This window comes from Hipposideros armiger, unplaced genomic scaffold, assembly GCF_001890085.2.
Source record: "Hipposideros armiger isolate ML-2016 unplaced genomic scaffold, ASM189008v1 scaffold_897, whole genome shotgun sequence".
NCBI lineage: Eukaryota > Metazoa > Chordata > Mammalia > Chiroptera > Hipposideridae > Hipposideros > Hipposideros armiger.
In genome coordinates, this window is record NW_017732247.1 from 219,038 (window position 1) to 236,640 (window position 17,603).

The following is a 17,603-nucleotide window of genomic DNA, read 5'->3' on the forward strand; positions in this document are numbered from 1 at the left end:
TTCCTCAGACCCCCTCCCCCCGCAGTCCCTTCCTCAGACCTCTCTCCTCACAACCCCGCCCCTCGCCACAGAGCTCTGAAAACCACTCGGCAAAAATACCCATACTCTATTGCAGAGGTCCCTCCTGCTAGTCCCCGCCCTCCTCTCGGCCTCGCCTCGCTCTCCTAGAACGCCCTCTTTGCCGAGGCCCCGCCCCCCGGCCGCTCTAGCTTCCGCTCTTCTCGTTGGTTCGTGCCGGAACGACGGAGGCTGGGAGTGGAAAGGGGCCGCGGCGGGCTGGCAGTGCTCCGGCCTCCTACTCGCTACTGCTTTGGCGCCGCGCAGCCGTCCCTAAGGTCCTGTGCCGTCGCTCCTTCTGGGCCAGGTTCCGAAGATGACGCCTCCTCGAGCACAGGGACCAGGCTGAGTAGGCCTACGCGGGCCCGGTACTTCTCTCCCCCATGCCTGGCGCCCCCAGTTGGGTTCCAGGGCACCAGGGCTCACGCCCACCCAGCCCCTCCCATCGTTTTCTCTTTTCTTTTCTCAGCCAAATTGGGTTTTTCTTCCCCACAGTTGTGCCCAGTGGCCTCAGAGCTCCGGAAAGTTTCGGATGAGCCTATCCTAACTAGAAATGAGGCCCTGGAAACTGGGAGTCGTGGAGAGCGGAACTTAGGGCTCCAGGTCGCGGCTTCTGCGTTCTTTCTTACTTTGCAAAGTTGAGGAGCCCCTTCTTTGTCTCCTGAAACTCACTACCACCTGAGGTGCCATGGCACCCAAGCTATGGGCTGAGTGGAGCATGGCCCTGTCCCACCTGGCGCTGGGAGTGGTGTCTCTGCATGCAGCCGTGAGGACTGCCCAGGTGAGTACGCAAGGGCCTGGCAGGGGTGTATCCCATCCCCAAATCCCAAGGACCTAGCTAGGTTGTGTGAGGTGAGTCTGGGGACCAGGCTTCCATGAGACCCTATCCTGTTTAAAGGAAGGTCCTGGTCTCTTTTTCCCACATTTTCTCCCCTCCCTGTTTTGACAGGCAAGTCGAGGGGCTGCTGCTGGCTTCCTGCTCCAGGCCTTGGCTGCTGCCACCATGCTGGCCCCAGGGCTGGGCACAGATGAAGACTGTCTTGCCGGAGCCTGGGTGGCCACTGTCATTGGCCTGCCCCTTCTGGCCTTCGATTTCCACTGGGTGAATGGGGACCGCTCCTCTGCCAACCTGCTCCTGGGAGGAGGCATGGTGCTGGCAGTGGCTGGTGACCACCTTGGTGCTGAGGGCCGTTCTGTGGCTGCTCAAGCGGTGATGTTGGTGGTGGCAGTGACCATCCTCATTGTGGCCGTTTTCACAACCAACACTTATGGAATGTGGGGGGGTGTGATGCTGGGTGCTGCAGGCCTCCTGAGCCGGTTAGAGGAGGACAGACTGCTGCTGCTGCCAAAAGAGGACGTCTGTCGCTGGGTCCTGGCTGCAGGCAGTTGGGCCTACCATCGGGCCTTGCACTCACAGCGCTTGCAGTGGGAGTGATGGTTGGAGATAGGCCTCTGCCCTTGCCTCCACCTCCCCTTCCACTGGCCTGCTCCTGGGGCCTCCTTCTCATGTAAGCTTGCTGCAGGGTGACTGGTCAGGGGCAGAGTCTGGGCACTGTACCTCCTCTTGCAGAGTGTGGAGACCTGCCTAGACCAGAATGAAGGGGACAGGGTGCAGGCACCTTTTGGGACCTGATTCTGGGCAGGCCATGGTTGTGGATCCAGAAAGAGGCTTGGTCTCCAATAAACCTTAGGGATTCAGCAGGAATATGGAATGTGCCCATTCTTGAGAGGGATTGAGCTTCCTAAGGCTCCTAGGTCAGCCAGTGGTTTCATTGAACAAACCAAGGGGATGCCCTGGAAGCACCCTGGCGCCTCACCCCGTGGCCTCCTGCTGGCTCCTGTCCTGGGCCCTTGCTGTCCTGGGACATGGTGGAGTTCTGAGCACCCTTGCAAGGCCTGGCAGGTGGCCCTCTGGGGCATCGACCTTCACAGGCTGCCGGCTGGGGTCAGGATAGGGGAAGGCTGTCCCACAGCTGTTCCCCGAAAGGGACATCCCCTCCCAAGGTTGACCCAACCTCTACCTGTTTGCCCTCTGGCCTGTGCAAGGCAAGTCCTGATTTCCTAAGACCCACACTTTCCTCAATGGACCCCTCTTCAGCTCCCTACCCCAGGGTTAGGAAACGGGATTGGGCAGAGCATGGGTTAGATTCCGGGTCCGGAGTCCCTGCGCTTGATTTCTGTGAAAGCACATCTGGTCCCGCACAGGAGGGAGAGGGTTGGCCGGTGGGGTTTCTCGCTCCGGTGAACCAAGCCAGAGCGCCGCACACGCAAGCTCGAGTGTTGGGGGGTCAAAGGCGCGGGCACACCCAGACGTGAGGGTCCAGGGCTGCCCTCCAGCCCCATTGGGCCGCGCCCTGGACCGGCCGGAAGCGCGGCGCGCGTCCCGGCACCCCAAGGTGCGTCCGCCGCGGTTGCCCTGGGTCCCGCCCCCTGCCTACCCACTTTCTGCAGGGGCGGGCCTCATGCGCCCATTGGCTCTGGCCGCCGCGCCGTCTAGCTCCGAGCGGAGCTCCCATTGGCCCCGCGCGTGTCACATGACTGGGAGAACCAGGGGGCGGTGGCGGGGGGGTGGGCAGCGCAGCGAAAACAAAGATGGCGGCCGCGCCGGGGTCGGGGGCCGTGGCGGCTGCGGGGCGACGCGCGGGTCGGACCCACTGAAGCTGCAGCGCAGGAAGCTGGGCTGCTGGGTCGCGGCGGCGGCGAGAGGGCAGCGGGAGCGCGCGGCGCCCCTAACCTCCAGCCGCGGGAGCGCGCCCGCACCCGCCCGTCGGGCCGGCCCGCCGCGATGTCCGGCGTAGAAGAGGCCGGCGGGGGCGGCCCGGCCACAGGGCCCCCCGGCGCCGTGCCGGCCGGGGCCGGGGCGGCCGCGGGGTCGGCGGCGGCGCTGGGAGAGGCGGCAGGGCCCGGAATTCCGGACGAGGCGGGGCTGGCCGGCGCCCGGCAGCTGCAGGAGGCGGCCGGCGACCCCGACGCACCGCCCAAGAAGCGGCTCCGGGCGGCCGAGGCGGCCGAGGCGGCGGCGGGCAGCGGGAAGCTGGAGGAGCGGCTCTACTCGGTGCTGTGCTGCACCGTCTGCCTGGACCTGCCCAAGGCCTCCGTGTACCAGGTAGGGCCGCCGGCCCGACCCCGACGGCCCCCGGGCACCGCATCTCCTCTGAGGCCAGGCCCGAGCCCCGCGGTCGGGACCCCGGAGCCTGGTCGGAAGCTCCCCGTTGTCTTCCTCACCCCTTGCTTTCTTCATCTGACTCCCCTTATTTCGCGATCCGAACCTGCCTACCACTTAGATACTGCTTCTCTTTTCAGCTCCCCCTGCTGTCCCCTCAGCACTCCCCAGCAGCCCACCCTCTCATGCTGACCCCGGAGAGAGCTGGTGACATGTCCACGCCCCCGCTAGAGCTTGCTCCCCTCGTTGCCCAGCTGCCTAGGCTCAGGGAGCCCTGGCTTTCCTGTTCGCTCTAGAGCTCCTCTGTTCTTGTAGCAGCCAGCCCCTCCCCCAAGCCTGTCCTCAGGCTCCTTCTGTACCCCTCCTTCCTCCTGCGTGGAAGAAGCCCCTTCACTTGTCCCTTTCTTTCTGGAAGAACATCGAGAAGGAAGGGGGTGCCTCTCTTCCCTCCCCTGTCCCGTCCCCTCATCCCTGGTCTGGGTGACGCACCTGTATCAAGCCCCATAGTCTGGGTCCCCTCCTTAGCCCCAGCCTGACCCTGTGCCTCCTGGGCGTGCTATGCCCCAGGCTAGGCTCCCACCCCATCCTGCCTCATCCAAGCAGAGGCCTGGCTTTGTAGGCTACCAGCGCTCCGGGAGCTCTGCCATCCACCTACCATCTGAGGATCCAGCATGGTGGCTGGTCACAGAGTCCTTAACCAGGTCTGGGCTGTTAGAGAGGGTACCTGGCCCAGGTGGGTCTGACGCATGCACCCCGTGGCAACAGGGACCACACCCGAGCCTCAGAGTTACTGTCCATTGTTCTGCCTTGTCCTTTGTCTGTCTGTCTCCACCTCAACCCCACTACCTCTGTACCTCTCCTCAGAGTCCCTTTGAGGAAGGAAGCAGGTTCCTCGTCACTTTTCTTTGCACTTACAGGAGCTGGACATGGCTGATGGGGCCTCGTTCCCCTGCTTCTACTCAAACTAGGGACCGTGGGTGCGAGGGCCATTTTTGTAGTAAGCAATGGGGGCTCATCTAGGTTGCCATTTCTCCAACCTCTGAATCTCCAGGTCCTTCCTGCTGTGTCATGAGGTTGCTTGGGAGGCCCCCAGTGTGCCTGGGTGATGGAGAGAGGAAAGAAAAGGCATTGGTGGGGAAGGGAGTTGAGTTCTTTGGGGAGAGGGCACTGGCTCTCAACCCACCCTCTTGGGCTTTGGGAAGGTCCTGGTCACAGGCCTTCTGCCTGGTGCCAGTGAGGGGAATGCTTGTCATATTCCCTCAGCCTTGGGGATGCTTCTCAGGACATATCCTCCCTCTGGCCCCTTTCTTCTTGCTCAGGACCTTGTGATCCTCCCATGTGGGAAAACTCTTCCCTCTTTGGGGGCCTTGAGTGAGAGCCCAGGAAGCCTAGCCAATGGTGAGCAGGCCCAGGGGAATTCAGGCGTCTCCTCATCCCCCTCCAATGAGTGGGCCTGGCATGATGACAGGCCACATGGTGCTGGCTCCTGGTCCACTCAGCACAGAGAGCTGCAGCTCTGCCTCTGGCCCGAGCTGCTGGTGACCAGGCCGCGGAGCCTGGCTGGTTCAAACCGGCCCACACTGCACTGGGAGCTGAGTTCTGTCCTGGGTAGGCCAGAAGCACGCAGCTGAGCAGCTGTGATGGAGAGGGAAGGTGCTCAGGCAGCCCTGACATGGCCCTCCCGTGGCCCAGTGGGCTCTGCTCAGTGGCTTCCCTGGGAACCAGCCGCAGAGCAGGGAGAGCCCACTGACACTGAGCGGCAGGAATGGTGCTGGACCCCCACCCCACCCCAGCTCTCCCCAGTGACCCCTGGGCCCTGGTCCAGAGTGGTTCCCTTCCCATCTCGAGGCCTGGAGGAAGCTGCGGACGTGCAGTCAGTAGGAGGGCCCTGGGCTCTGGAAGGCTTGACTGGAGCCCTGCTGTGGGCCAGAACTTGCTTTGGCTGCTGGAAGAGCTGCCATGGGTGGGTGCACAGCAGTGCCGAGCTAGGGCTGGGATAGGAGGGGAGGCTGCTTGGTGGCTTGCTGCTGCAAGTGACCCTGCATGGGGACATTGAGGGTAGGGGTTGGGACAGGCCATTGTCTGCCTGGTGGGCAGTAGAGCTGGATTTGCTCCCAGGAGGCTCTGGCCACGGACAGCATGGCTTCCACATGTTGCCCCCAGATGGTGGGCACACAGCCTTCTGCGTGTCCCTGGTTGAGGCCATTGCTGGGCCTGGTCTCAGCCTCTTCACTTCTGCTGGCCTTCTTTGATGAACCATGTTGGCTGGCCATCTCTGGTGGGCTGGTCTCAGGTACGTGGGAAGTTCTGCTGTCTGTTCCTATGGACAACACTGGCCCGACCCCATCAGGACATGTGGCGGGGGGCGGGCGGCAGCCACACCATGCCTTGGAGGCTGGCGCAGATGGCGCCAGCTCTGGGCTGAGGGGAGGAGCTGGTGGTCATACTGATCCCGGCATGCTGTGGCTGGCACTGGGGCTATGGGCTACAATGCCACGGGCCTTGCATTGGCTGGGTGCACGGTCACTCTGGCCACTAGACCCCCACCTCTGTTTCACCGGGGAAGCCTTGCTGGTGGCAAGGGCTCACCTCGAGCAGGCATGGACCAATCGGTGGGCTTATCCTGCACTGGAGCCTGAGTCCCTGGCACATCATGCCGCATGCCTGGGTTGGGAAATTCGCTCCGGTTTCAGACCACAGAACTCATGCAAATGGCTGTCATCATGGCCTGCGTTAGGCAAGGTCAGGGGCCAAGCGGGTACAGTAGGTGCTGGCTTTGATGTTCTCCATGTGGGTGTTAGGTGTGGCCTCGGTGACTAGTCTGACAAGATATGCAGCCACCTCCGGGAGGTCCCCTCCAGGAGGGGACCCAGGCACCCAGGTGGAGGCAGGAGGGCTGCAGGAGCAGCAGGGACCCTCAGCTACTTCATGCAAGAGTGGGAGACTGGTAGCTCACTGGCATTTGCTCACAGTGGTCACAGCAGTGTCACCCAGCTCCTCTGCTAAGACAGTGCCTTCTCTGGGGCAAATAGCCTCGGCGTGGCTGGAGCACTGCAGCCATGGCCTGACCCTGCCTTCCTTCCCAGACTGTCCCCTGTCCTTCACACGAAGCCCAGTGTGCCTTCCAGCTGCTCTTAACCCTGCTGGCATCAGCTGAGGCCCTGAGCTGAGGACTGGCATGTGGAGGGAGGGGCCGCACAGCTCTCCCACCCTTCCTGGTTCTCAGCCACAAAAGCTCCCTGTGACCCCCTATCGGGGGGAAGGAGTCTCTGGGATGTGGCTCTAGCTGGCCTGGCCCCTGGTCCTGCCACTCCTGGATTCAGACCTGGGCCTGCTCCTTCATCCTGGCTCTGTGTCCTTCTGCCTGGCGTCCTCTCTTTGTCCTCGTAGCCCTGCTGAGGCAGCGCCCCTATGCTGTGGCTGTCCTCTCCTTGCTACAGGATGACAGGCATTTGCCCCTGTGCCCTATGGGAAGGTTGTGTATGACCTCCTGTCTCTCCCAGGATTCAGTTCAATCTCTGACCCAAGGGGACTGGGTACCTAATTGGCGGTCACATTGGTAAAAGGCCAGAAAGCAGGGGTGGCTCCATGTCTGCCCACGCTGCAGCCAGTGTGGGTGCAGGCCTCGGGGAGCCTCCCGGCACGCCCACCCTGTTAGCAACTGTTGGCACGCTTGCTGGTGTGACGTTTGAAGAGGGCTGGTGGGTCAGTCCTCCCCATGGCCCAGGGTCCTCTTCCTCAGCTCCCCGGCTGCTCTGGCTCATACTTTGAGTGGAGAAAGGCCCAAGGAGACTGGGTGCTTTGAAAATACACCTGCTTTGGTGTCCCAAACCAGGGCGAAGCGAGGCTTTCTGGACTAGGGTAGAGGAGTCAGTTTTGCGTTTTGGGCCGCTTGTTTCTCACCTCATTCCCTGTGCTCCAGGCAGCGCTAAGGTTCTGAGGAAGCATCTGGCTGTGGGATCGATGGGCTCCCACCCGAGTCCTGGCTCTCAGGATGGCATGACATCAGGAGCCACTGGCCCATGACTTCCAACCGAAACACCTGTGTACCTGGGACGCTGTACGGCCCCTTCCAGGCTCCTTGGTTAAAGAGGAGCGTGTGGGGTGAGGGGTCTTCCAGCTGGGCTGAGCAGTGTTACTGGGGTTGGCGCCCTCAGCTGTGCTTCAGAGGGAGGGCTGCTCCCGTGGGCCTGGGTGCCGAGCCTTCTCTAGAGAAGGAGTGTAGTTAGTATGGGGGGCCCAGGATTTGAGGGGACCATACACTCCAGGCTTGAAAGGAACTAACAGCTGATTGACCATGAATGTGGTTGCCAGAAGTTGGGGGGGGTGCATTTTCTAAGACCTGCTTCCAGTCCAAGGCCTGGGGGTCAGGGCTCCTTCTTGTGAGTCCAAATGGTCCATTCAGCTCCCCCTTAGCTGGGAGAAGCTAGCCCAGATGGAGGCCCCGGCCTGCACAGCCCAGGCCCCCACGAGCTGCCTGTGGCCAGGCAGAGGGAGGGGCTGCTGGGTAATGGCCTGGGCTGTGGGGCCCTCCCCTTCCCCACCACCAGGATCTTCCTGGCATGTGGTGGGAAAGTACCTACCTGAGTGCTGGAGGAGCTACTGTTTGGAGTGCCCAGGATCTAGGGAGCGTGGCCTTCCCTGACTGATGCTGTCCATCAGAGGCGTGGTGTGTGGCCAGCACTATGCAGAGTCCTCTGGGGCAGGTGCAGAGTCTGTGTGATGCTGTGGCCTGGCCTGCGTTTAGAACTGGGGTCTTGCTTGGGAGGCTGACGGAGGCCTGGATGGGGGCGGGGAGGGCGGCGGTCCTGGAGCATGGTGACTGCCCTGCTGTGGACAGACCCCTTGGGCTTTGTGTCAGCTGGGACCAGGCCAGCCACCTGATATCCAGCAGAGAGCATCCCTTGTGCAGCCGCTGAGGGCTGGCTGCATGTGGATGTGGGCTTGCCCTTGGCTGGGCCAGCAGCCCTCAGAGCATTTGCTATCTTACCATGTTCTGACTCGGAGCTGAGCCTTCAGGGTGAAGGGACAGTGAGCAGCACTGTCACTTGAGTGGGCCTTACTGGGTCTGGAGGCTCCGGGAGGAAGGGGTGGGGGCTGGCCCAGAGGCTCAGGTGTTCCTGTAACCCCCCAGGATCAAAGGAGAGGCCTGACGGGAGGGGTATGCAGGTCAGAGCCATGGGTTTTCACGGTGCTAGGAAGTAAGCAGTCACATACTTGGCAGCTTCGGGGGTCCCTCCGGAAGCCCCAGGACTCCACCCTGGTTAGGCCACCCAGAGACCTTAAGTGGGTGGGGCCCAGTAGAGTGCTGCCCATTCTGCTCAGGCAGTGGGCCCTGCCTGGACAGCGTCTCACCAGGAGATAGCTAGAACTCAAGCTGGCAACACAGTGTGTGGAGCCCCCAGGCCCGGAGGGCCTTGGTGTTGGTGTCCTGCCAGGCTTCACTGAGCGTGGTGTTGTGTGGCTCGGCCTGCAGCTCCTCCCGTTGACGAGTGCTGCTGCTTGCCTCCCTCTTTCTGGAAGTTATAACGCCCCTCCCGAGGCCGCAGCTGTCAGCTCAGGCCCTTGGGGAGGTGGGGGCTGTGAGAAGAGGTGTGACCTGGGCCCTTGGTCTGCGCCTCCCATGGGTTCCCCCGCCCACCCCCCCCACTCACCGCTTCCCTGGTTTCTCCACTGACCTCTGGGGGTTTGGTCAGGACACCCTGCTTTTCCACCCTGCTCCTCCTGTGGGCAGACCTCAGCTCACCCTGACCACTTCCGGACCAGTGTGTGTCCAGAGCTGGTGCTGGCCGGCCCTTCCAGGCCTGAGCCCAGCCAGCTCCCCTCCCTCATTCTACACATCTTAATTTTTTACCTGATTTGGAACATGAGGCTTGAGTGCAGATAACCTGTGGTGCATGTGTGGACATGGATCCTGTGAATGAGGCCTTTGTCCCCAGCCCCCACACCACTGTCGGTCCTCAGTACTAGGCCTCGTCACACTAGACCCCTGGCCTGGCCCATGTGCTAAGAGCTCACACAGCGTGGTGCAGCGCCTGTGGCCCCGTGGCTTCCTGGAGGCCTGCCACAGCCGGTGCACCCAGGCCAGCTGCTGCCTGCCCATTCTCCCTTAGCCAGCCATGGGAGAGTCTCCAAATGGAAATCCAGCTAGGCCTTGGCGGTACCCACACTCCCCCCCGCCCCCCAGCACTCCCCGGGCTCTAAGACCATTGCACCTGCCCCTGGGCTGAACTTGGGGGGAGCTGTTTGCCCCATGAGGACACTCAGCTCACTTTGCTCTTTACATTTTGGCTCCTGTGTGGGTCTCTCCTCCCCCACACTGAGCCCCTGGGAGGCCGGGCCCACAGTCCACCGGGTGTCCCTCTGGACAGCACCAAGTGGGTGCTGGGGAGGTGTGTGTAGAACCGGTGAGAGACCCAAGATGGGAGTTGAGCTGGCAGCCCGCCGTCCACAAGCACAGGGACCCCCAGCAGGAGGGGCAGGTTGCTGACAGCAGCCTCTAGGCCTCAGAGCTTCAGGTTCAGAAAGGGAGGGGGCCTGGCTCTTACTGACCCAACTCGGCAACGCCTCCCGCCTGCTGCCCACCTGTCCCCCCCTTCCCCAGGCATGCACCACACATGTGCCCTTCTCCCGGGCCGACTCAGCCTCCCCCGCTGCCACAGCTCTGTGCCTACACCAGGTCTGGGGAAAGCTCCTGTGGTAGCCACCCTCCCTGGGTGAAGGACACCTGCCTTCTCACTTGTGCTGGTCAAGGAGGTCAAGAAGGGAAGGGTCAGGCTGGGGGTCAATCCGAGCCAGGTACCCAGCCCCCAGCACGAATGGCCCTTCTGAAGACCAGGAGCAGGGCACACTTGCCTCGACACCGGGAGCAGTGTCTGCTGTGCCCCAACAGCTGCTGGCTGTGTGCCGCTGCTATGCTAGGCCACCCCGAAATTAGAGCCTGTAGGCGACTCAGGACAGCCCCTGACCCCTGGGATGGGAAAAGGCCAAGCCCCAAGCCCCAGCATGGCCAGTCGCCACCAGCAGGCCTGCCACAGTGAAGAGTCGTAACTTATGATCCAACGAGGTTCTACCCAGAGACACATGCCTCTCCTCAGGAGCCCAGCTAGCTGTCAGCGGTGCTGCAGGCAGAGGCCTGCCTGTCCCTCCTGAGTGTGCACCAGCACGCCTGCGCCCCTCGCCCTCAGGACGCCTGGCCCTGCCCTGGCCGGAGCTGTTGGGCGGCGTGGGCGTGCGCGTCCCGCAGGTCTGTGAGCTCCGTCTCCCTCTGCTTCTTCGCAGTGCACTAACGGTCACTTGATGTGCGCTGGCTGTTTTATCCACCTACTAGCAGATGCCCGGCTGAAGGAGGAGCAGGCCACGTGCCCCAATTGTCGCTGTGAGATCAGCAAGAGCCTCTGCTGCCGCAACCTGGCCGTGGAGAAGGCCGTGAGCGAACTGCCCTCCGAGTGCGGCTTCTGCCTGCGCCAGTTCCCCCGCTCCCTGCTGGAGAGGCACCAGAAAGAGGAGTGCCAAGACAGGTGACCGCTGGGGCCAGGGGCCACCCGCTGTGGGCAGGCCTCAGCATGCAGGACACTGGCTGAGCCTAGTTGCCGGGCCTTGGGTCATGCACACGCAGCCCATCGATGCCTTGCCGGGCTGGGCCGGCGTGGAGCTGCTCAGGGTCCAGGCACTGCAGTGCGGTGGGCGTGGGGGTCCCACACTGGGTGGGGGCTTGGATCTGCACCCAGTGGCTGTCTGCACAGAGAGCTCTGGCTCTCTGTGGCTATGTGGGGACCTCTTAGAGGCTGTCCTTAGCATCCCTGACCAGCTCGGTAGCTCTGGGCTCTCCAGTGTGAGTGAGTCCACATTGGCTCCACAGCCCAGACCCAGGTGTTCTCTACTGCCGCCTGCAGAGGGCGCCAGGCCACCGTGCCGCATGGGGAGTTTGTCTGTGCGGAACCAGGTCCGGATCCTAGCTGCTACTGCCCAGCAGGAGACAGCCCACAGCAGTGGGTGTAGGTGGCTGGTGCATCCACAGCTTGCACGGTGCCTTCTCTCCGTCCCTCACACACACTCTGGCCTCTTCCTGGGGCTAGCACATGCTGAGTGTGCCCCTCAGGGAGTGGCTTATGCGTGAGTAGGGCTGAGCAGAGGCCCACGGGGTGCAGATTGTGACTGCGGTGCTGTCCTCCCCAGGGTGACCCAGTGCAAGTACAAACGCATCGGCTGCCCGTGGCACGGCCCCTTCCACGAGCTGACAGTTCACGAGGCCGCATGTGCCCACCCAACCAAGACGGGCAACGAGCTGATGGAGATCCTGGGCGAGATGGACCAGAGCCTCCGCAAGGAGATGCAGCTGTACAACAGTATATTCAGCCTGCTCAGCTTTGAGAAGATCGGCTACACAGGTGAGCTGCCTCGCCGCCCACTGCACACCGCGCAGGCTGGGGGCTGGCGGTGGGGAGCCTGGGGAGCAGCAGGCTCTGAGCAGTGGGCATGGGCCGCGCCAGACAGCTGGGCTCTGGACAAGCTCCTGGTGAATGGGGGGACACCTCGGGGGAGACGATGGACCAAAGGCTGAGCTGTGCGGGGGCCGGGGTAGGACCCTGGGGACACCTGCATGGCTCTCACAGAGACCCCTCCCACCCGTCCTCCCCACCCCAGCCCTGCCAACTCAGCAAGGTGGGGCTGTACAGCCTTGGGACATTCGGGGGTCTAACCAGAAAGTGGGAATGTTGCTGAGAACTGGGGGCCTGCCCTGCAGAGCCAGGGCAAGAAGAGCACTCGTCACGTTGGGTCCTGCCTGTAGGCGTTCACCGCAGTGGCCAGAGGCCTCACGAGGCCAGCAAGAAGATGCTCAGGGCCAGGGCTCCAGAGCAAGCTGAGCAGGCGCAGCTCAAAAGGCAGAGCTGGGAGTGGAGCACACTCAGGCCCACTGGATCTCATGGGCTCTCCTGGCCACTGCGTCTGCCTTCGGACATGCTGGGGACTAGCAGCCAAGCCAGAGCCTGGTCCAGATGTGAACATCAAGAAGTACCTACTGATGCTGGGGCCGCTCAGGGAGACCTCCGGCCCTCTGCTGCCCACCCACGCCGGGTGGCCGGCCCAGAGCATCAATGGCGGTCATTGGCAGCCAGTCACACCACGCTGCCTGGATGGGACCTGGCTCGGTGTGGGCCTTCACAGGCCTGAGAGGCTGAGGGCCCAGGGCCTCAGCCACAGAAGACCACGGCCCCTGGTTAGTTGCAGCCTCAGTCTCCCTTGTGGGCACCGTGGCACAGACAGGCCAGGCCAGGCCTCACAGGTCTGGGCTGGCCAAGGCGTCGTGACTTGGGCGGTGTCGGGGCAGGGAGCCCTGTCCATACAGGAAGGACTGGCCGCTTCCATGGAGGGACAAGCCAGCCGTGGGCACGGGCTGTGCTGAGAGGACTGTGTGGTGGCAGTCGCCCACTGACTGACGCCAGCCCTGCAGGCAGAGCCCAGCAGGGGGCCACACAACACGGTCTGACTCTGGCCAACACACGCACCAGCCTGCCGCCGGCTTTCTGGCAGCTCTGTATGGGAACCAATAAAGCGTACTTGTTCTCAGAACTGCATCCTGTCTATGTGTCTGCTTACCCATGCCCCTGGGGCGGGCCTGGGCGAGGGCCAGGGGAGGCCAGCGGGGGCCGCAGCCTCTGATGCTGTCACCGCTGTTTGTAGTTACCTCCCCAAAGCTTGTGTGCGCCGCCTCCACATGCCGTAGTTGTGTTCGGTTTGCCTTGTGCCGAGTAGGGCGCCCCATCCTGGTAAGTGGCCTTCCTCCCCAGCCGAGCCTGAGTCTGCAGCTGGCTGGTGGGAAGGCGCCACCGCTGGCCCAGCCCACACTGACTGCCGGCTCTTCCGGCCTGTCTGTCTCCACAGAGGTCCAGTTCCGGCCGTACCGCACCGATGACTTCATCACACGCCTGTACTACGAGACACCGCGGTTCACGGTGCTGAGCCAGACGTGGGTCCTGAAGGCGCGCGTGAATGACTCGGAGCGCAACCCCAACCTGTCCTGCAAGCGCACCCTCTCCTTCCAGCTGCTCCTCAAGAGCAAGGTCACGGCACCCCTGGAGTGCTCCTTCCTGCTGCTCAAGGGCCCCTATGATGACGTGAAGATCAGTCCCGTCATCTACCACTTTGTTTTCACCAACGACAGCAATGAGACGGACTACGTGCCGCTGCCCATCGCCGACTCCGTGGAGTGCAACAAGCTGCTGGCCGCCAAGAACATCAACCTGCGGCTCTTCCTGTTCCAGATACAGAAGTAGGCGGGCGACGCGCCGCCGGGCACCTCGGGGAGCCGTCGAACCCTGGGAAAGTGCATGCGTGCGCGAAGGTGTGAGCGCTCAGCGCTTTGCCCTCCGCCCGCCCCCTGCCCAGGGCACCGGAGGCCGGGCCATGGCACGGGAGCCTGCAGCCCAGGGACATGTGAGGCACAGCGCAGAGGACCTGCCCGGCCCCTGTCACTCGTCATTCGGTGGGGCTGCGTCGCCTACCCTGGGCCACGCGCGGCTCCTGGGCCGGGCTCGGGGGCGCTGGCTTCAGACGGCATATTTGATTGCAATTAAAAAGGCACCCTTGTTTCCTACTTTCTGTTTTGTTCGAGGGTAAGGTGTGGCTGTGATTTGAGCTGTGGTTTGGCCTGGGGGTCGGAGCCCACCCATCCCTGTTACTGCCCCTCTGTGGGCTGCCCGGGAGACACTCGGAGATGCTGCCCCTCTGTCGTGGGCCTGGGCAGGGGAGTGGGCAGGGTCCGGGGTCCTGCAGCAGCCTCAGCACCACCACTCCCTCCCCCAGCTGCTCCAGGGGGCAGGACTTGGCCACTGGGCTCAGCAGATTTTTCGGAATGCAGGGTGAAATTCTGTCTCTTCCCAGGAAAAAAAAAAAAATGAAGCTCTTTAACGAATCCTCTGTAAATTATGCAAATTCAGTCAGAATCTATTTTCTGTATTCAGCCTCAAGGGCACAGAGTCCCCAGGCTGTGAGGAAAGCTCTGGGGGTCACTGGCGATGAGGAAGGCAGCCTGACTGGTGAGGGTCCGAGTGGGCCAGCCACCCCCATGCTACTCTCAGGGATAAGCTGCTGGCCCTGTGTCCGGGGGTCCCCTGTGGAGGTCAGCGCCTGGTCAGCGAGCGTGAGAGAGTCGGCCTCTTCTCAGCCTTGACTGCTGCTCCCGCAGCCCTGCCCCAGGGCTTCAGTGAGCATGCCCGGTGTATGGGTATAGGGAGAAGGAGCCTGGAGGACCCCAGGACCCTTGGAGCTACTGGAGAGCTTGCCCCCCTTTGCCTAGGAGGCATGGCTCCTCTGTGATAGCTTTTCTGTGCTTCAGTACCAAAGAACCGTTTTGCCCCTTGTCAGGCCCATCCACGCCTTGGAGCAGTACCTGCCACCCGGCCCCATTGCCCAGGCCAAGCAGGGCTCAGTGGTCAGTGCAGCCCTGGCAGCAAGAACACAGGCCTGGCCTGCATCTGGGGGTGGCCCCTGTCCTGGCCCTCAAGTTGGGAACTGAGACATGGAGTCAGTTCTCCCACCAGGACAGCTCCCTAAGTTACTCTGAGAGGCCTATTTGGCTTCCTGTTCCAAGCCCAGGGCATGGGACTTTGCGGGGGGAGAGGGGGCCCCTTCCTGAAAGACTGATGGCTGGCCACCAAGGGGACCAGGAGGTGCACTGCTGTGCTTGGTTTTCTACGCTCTACAAAGGAAGACCCCAGCCTAGCCCCCCACAGCGATCTCAACGTGGGCACACCCAGCCCCACTGCCCTCAGGCTGTCCCCTACCTGGCGGGCACAGAGGATGACATTCAGGTCATTGCAGGTCAGGTCTCCTGTGTGTAGGAGAAGGCACTGTGTCACTGCATCTCTCTGAGGAGTTCCTGGTTTCCAAGTGATGGTGTTGTGAGTGGAGCCCAGGCAGAGGTGGGGTTGCCCGGCCCGCTTGTGTTTGGGTGCATGCGTGAGAGACTGAGTCAGCAGATGGCAGCCCCCGCTGGCTCTGCTGGAGTGGGGCAGGGTGGGAGACATTGGGTTTCGGTGTGTGACTGCAGCCCTGCATGGGTGGGCGGGGGACAGGTGGGGCTGGGCTCTGTGGCACCAGTGTCAGCCTCGTGCTGGGGGTGCACAGCCCACTGCCTCCTGAAGCCAAGGGTGTGTGTGTCTGGGGTGCCCAAGAAGATTAACATCCCAGTGTCACTGTCCCAGCATGGCCACCACCCTGTGACTGTCACAGCCTGGGGACACCCAGCACCCTGGGAAATTGTAATGTCTCAGCCGCAGCCGGGGCCTGGCGCCATAAACCTTGCGGGCATCTCATTGGGGCCCACTGATTTATGGGGGATGTCATCCATGTTGAGGAGACACCACTGGTCTGTCTCCAAGACCCCTGCCATCTTGGCATCCTGACCTGCAACTGGGGGGAGTGCAACCTCTGCAGATGTGTGGGGAGGCATGGGGGCACAGACCAAGACGGCCCCTCCTCTGTCCCCCTTCTCACCCCCACTCCCCTATGAGCACTACATCCTCAGTTCACTCAAAGTGACACACTTAAAAAAGTAATAAAAACAATTTTTTAAAGAGTGGAGCAAGAGGTGTTTTTCCCATTGTTGGAAATGACTTACGTGTCACTTTTGTGGTCTGTGTTCTCTTCGGATCTTTTCTGTATGTAACTAGTTTTAAAAAATTCTAAACCGTGTTTTGTCTGTGTTTCCTTATGAATGGGCTTCCCTGGGCTCCAGCCCCTGCTCAGTACCACCTCATGTACATATCCTTGTCTGATCAGTGGGGAAACAGGCATAGAGTTGGATCTTCTCTGAAGGGGAATCGGCCCCCAGCCAGGACTGAGAATGCTGGTGCTGCAGGGAGAGCTGGTCACGTCTTTGCAGCAGCTCTTGGGGGGGTGTCCTCGCCCTCAGCCCTCGCCTTCAGCTGAGCCAGTCAGCTTCCATGGCCTTGCTCCCACCTCCACCTTCACCCCCACCACACCCCAGGTCCTGCTGGGGGCCCCACAGAGCTTCACACTCTTGAGTAGAAAAGGAGGGCGGTGAGGTCCAACTTTCCACCTTCTGCAGCTCCTCAGGCTTGGATCTGACCCTACCCTGTGGGCCGGGCAGGCACTAGCCCTGGGCAGCCATCCTTGGGCCCAAGGACCCATCCACCCTCCATATCACTCCCATCCCAACAGACTTTGCTGTCCATCCACTGGCTGAGGGTTTTACCCCATTGGGTCTGTTTCAATACCCATAGGAAATCCCATCCATCTCCCACTCCTTCCTTCCCCGCCTCCTTTGGGGCCTTTGGGATGCCAGCAGTGGTCCGGTGCCCAGGCCTGTGCGTGATATGTAGTGGGTACTGAGAGCTGCCAGGAGTGGAAGGTTTTGGGTTCCCACAGCGGTGAGGGACAGGGCAGGCATTCAGAGGTCTGGGGCCTGGGTGCGCAGACCTCTGCAGCAGTCTGGGTTACAGGCTCGGAGCCAGGTCCCACTCACTGCCTTGAACTCTTGGCGCAGGGTGGCTCTGCAGCTTTAACCGACTCAGTTTCCCAGAAGCGCAGGTGGCGTGTGCGAGGAAGCAGCGCCTTGCTCGGTCCATTTTGGAGAACGTGCTCCTTCCCCAGCAGCACGGGGTTTGATTCCCCAAACCCGGGGGCAGTGCGGCCTCATTGGGGCTCCTCTGACCACGTGCACGTCCCCAGGTGCTCAGCGTGTATGGTCACCGACCCTCATCTCCTCTGTACGCGAGGGCATTGCGCTCCTCAGAAAGAGTCCCACCTGTACACAAGTGACATGTGTGAGGGGTCAGCGGTAGCACAGGCAGGAGCCCAGGAGACCCCATCCCAAGGGCCGCTGCGGGGCCGGAGTGGGATCTCAGCGTCTGGGCAGCCCCAGGAATTCCTGGAGGCAGCAGCCCTCTCGCTGCTCTTCCCGCCAAGCGCCAGCCAGACTACAGCCCCAGCAGGATGCTTCGGGCAGCTAGACTACACTTCCCGGGTTCTCCGCGCGCGGGAGTGCAGGACTGCGCTTGCGCGGGGCCGGGAGGCGGGGCCGGGACTGGGCGGGGCCGCAGGGCCTCGCGGGAGCGCGGGAAGTCTGGATCCCTGCGCGGCGGTCGGAGCATGAGCCTGGACCGTGAGCTTCGCCGTGAGTTCCCGGGCCGGGCGCCTTAGCGCGGGGGCTGAGAGCGGATCTGGCTGGCCCGGGCGGAGGGCTCAGCTTTCTGGCCTCGTCTCTCTTTCTGCAGAGCTGAGCAAGGCCAAGGCCAAGGCCCAGAGCAGCGGGCAACTGCGGGAGGAAGCCGCCCTGTGCCACCAGCTGGGGGAGCTCCTGGCCAGCCATGGTGCGTGCATCGCGCGGGGTCCAGAGGCCCGGGCCAGGGGAGCCCGG

The 17,603-nt window shown here is 62.5% G+C and overlaps 3 protein-coding genes across 8 annotated transcripts in view; all 3 read left to right on the forward strand.

Annotated features, from left to right (window-relative positions):
• Positions 1–139: 139 nt before the first annotated feature.
• Positions 140–1,762, forward strand: TMEM276 (transmembrane protein 276). 3 transcript variants are annotated; one of them, XM_019630248.1, is made up of 3 exons: positions 140–425; positions 553–838; positions 1,007–1,762. In XM_019630248.1, exons 2-3 carry the CDS (start codon positions 746–748, stop codon positions 1,490–1,492), a joined length of 579 nt encoding a protein of 192 aa, XP_019485793.1. In that variant the 5' UTR covers positions 140–425; positions 553–745; the 3' UTR covers positions 1,493–1,762. The 3 variants fall into 3 exon arrangements, with proteins under 3 accessions (XP_019485793.1, XP_019485794.1, XP_019485792.1); XM_019630249.1 differs by having other exon boundaries at positions 140–406; XM_019630247.1 differs by having other exon boundaries at positions 140–838.
• Positions 1,763–2,627: 865 nt separating this feature from the next.
• On the forward strand, positions 2,628–13,817 carry ZFTRAF1 (zinc finger TRAF-type and ring finger containing 1). Of its 4 annotated transcripts, none has more exons than XM_019630231.1 (4): positions 2,628–3,163; positions 10,502–10,740; positions 11,399–11,610; positions 13,106–13,817. In XM_019630231.1, exons 1-4 carry the CDS (start codon positions 2,843–2,845, stop codon positions 13,495–13,497), a joined length of 1,164 nt encoding a protein of 387 aa, XP_019485776.1. In that variant the 5' UTR covers positions 2,628–2,842; the 3' UTR covers positions 13,498–13,817. The 4 variants fall into 4 exon arrangements, with proteins under 4 accessions (XP_019485776.1, XP_019485775.1, XP_019485777.1 ...); XM_019630230.1 differs by lacking the exon at positions 13,106–13,817 and adding an exon at positions 11,967–12,798; XM_019630232.1 differs by lacking the exon at positions 13,106–13,817 and adding an exon at positions 12,012–12,798.
• A 3,462-nt stretch (positions 13,818–17,279) lies between these two features.
• TONSL (tonsoku like, DNA repair protein) overlaps positions 17,280–17,603 on the forward strand; it is a 12,055-nt gene continuing 11,731 nt past the window's right edge. Inside the window, exons 1-2 of the mRNA XM_019630127.1 lie at positions 17,280–17,360; positions 17,461–17,588. Coding sequence (XP_019485672.1) covers positions 17,336–17,360; positions 17,461–17,588 — 153 coding nt within the window. The 5' untranslated portion in view covers positions 17,280–17,335. The remainder of the gene's footprint in view (positions 17,361–17,460; positions 17,589–17,603) is intronic.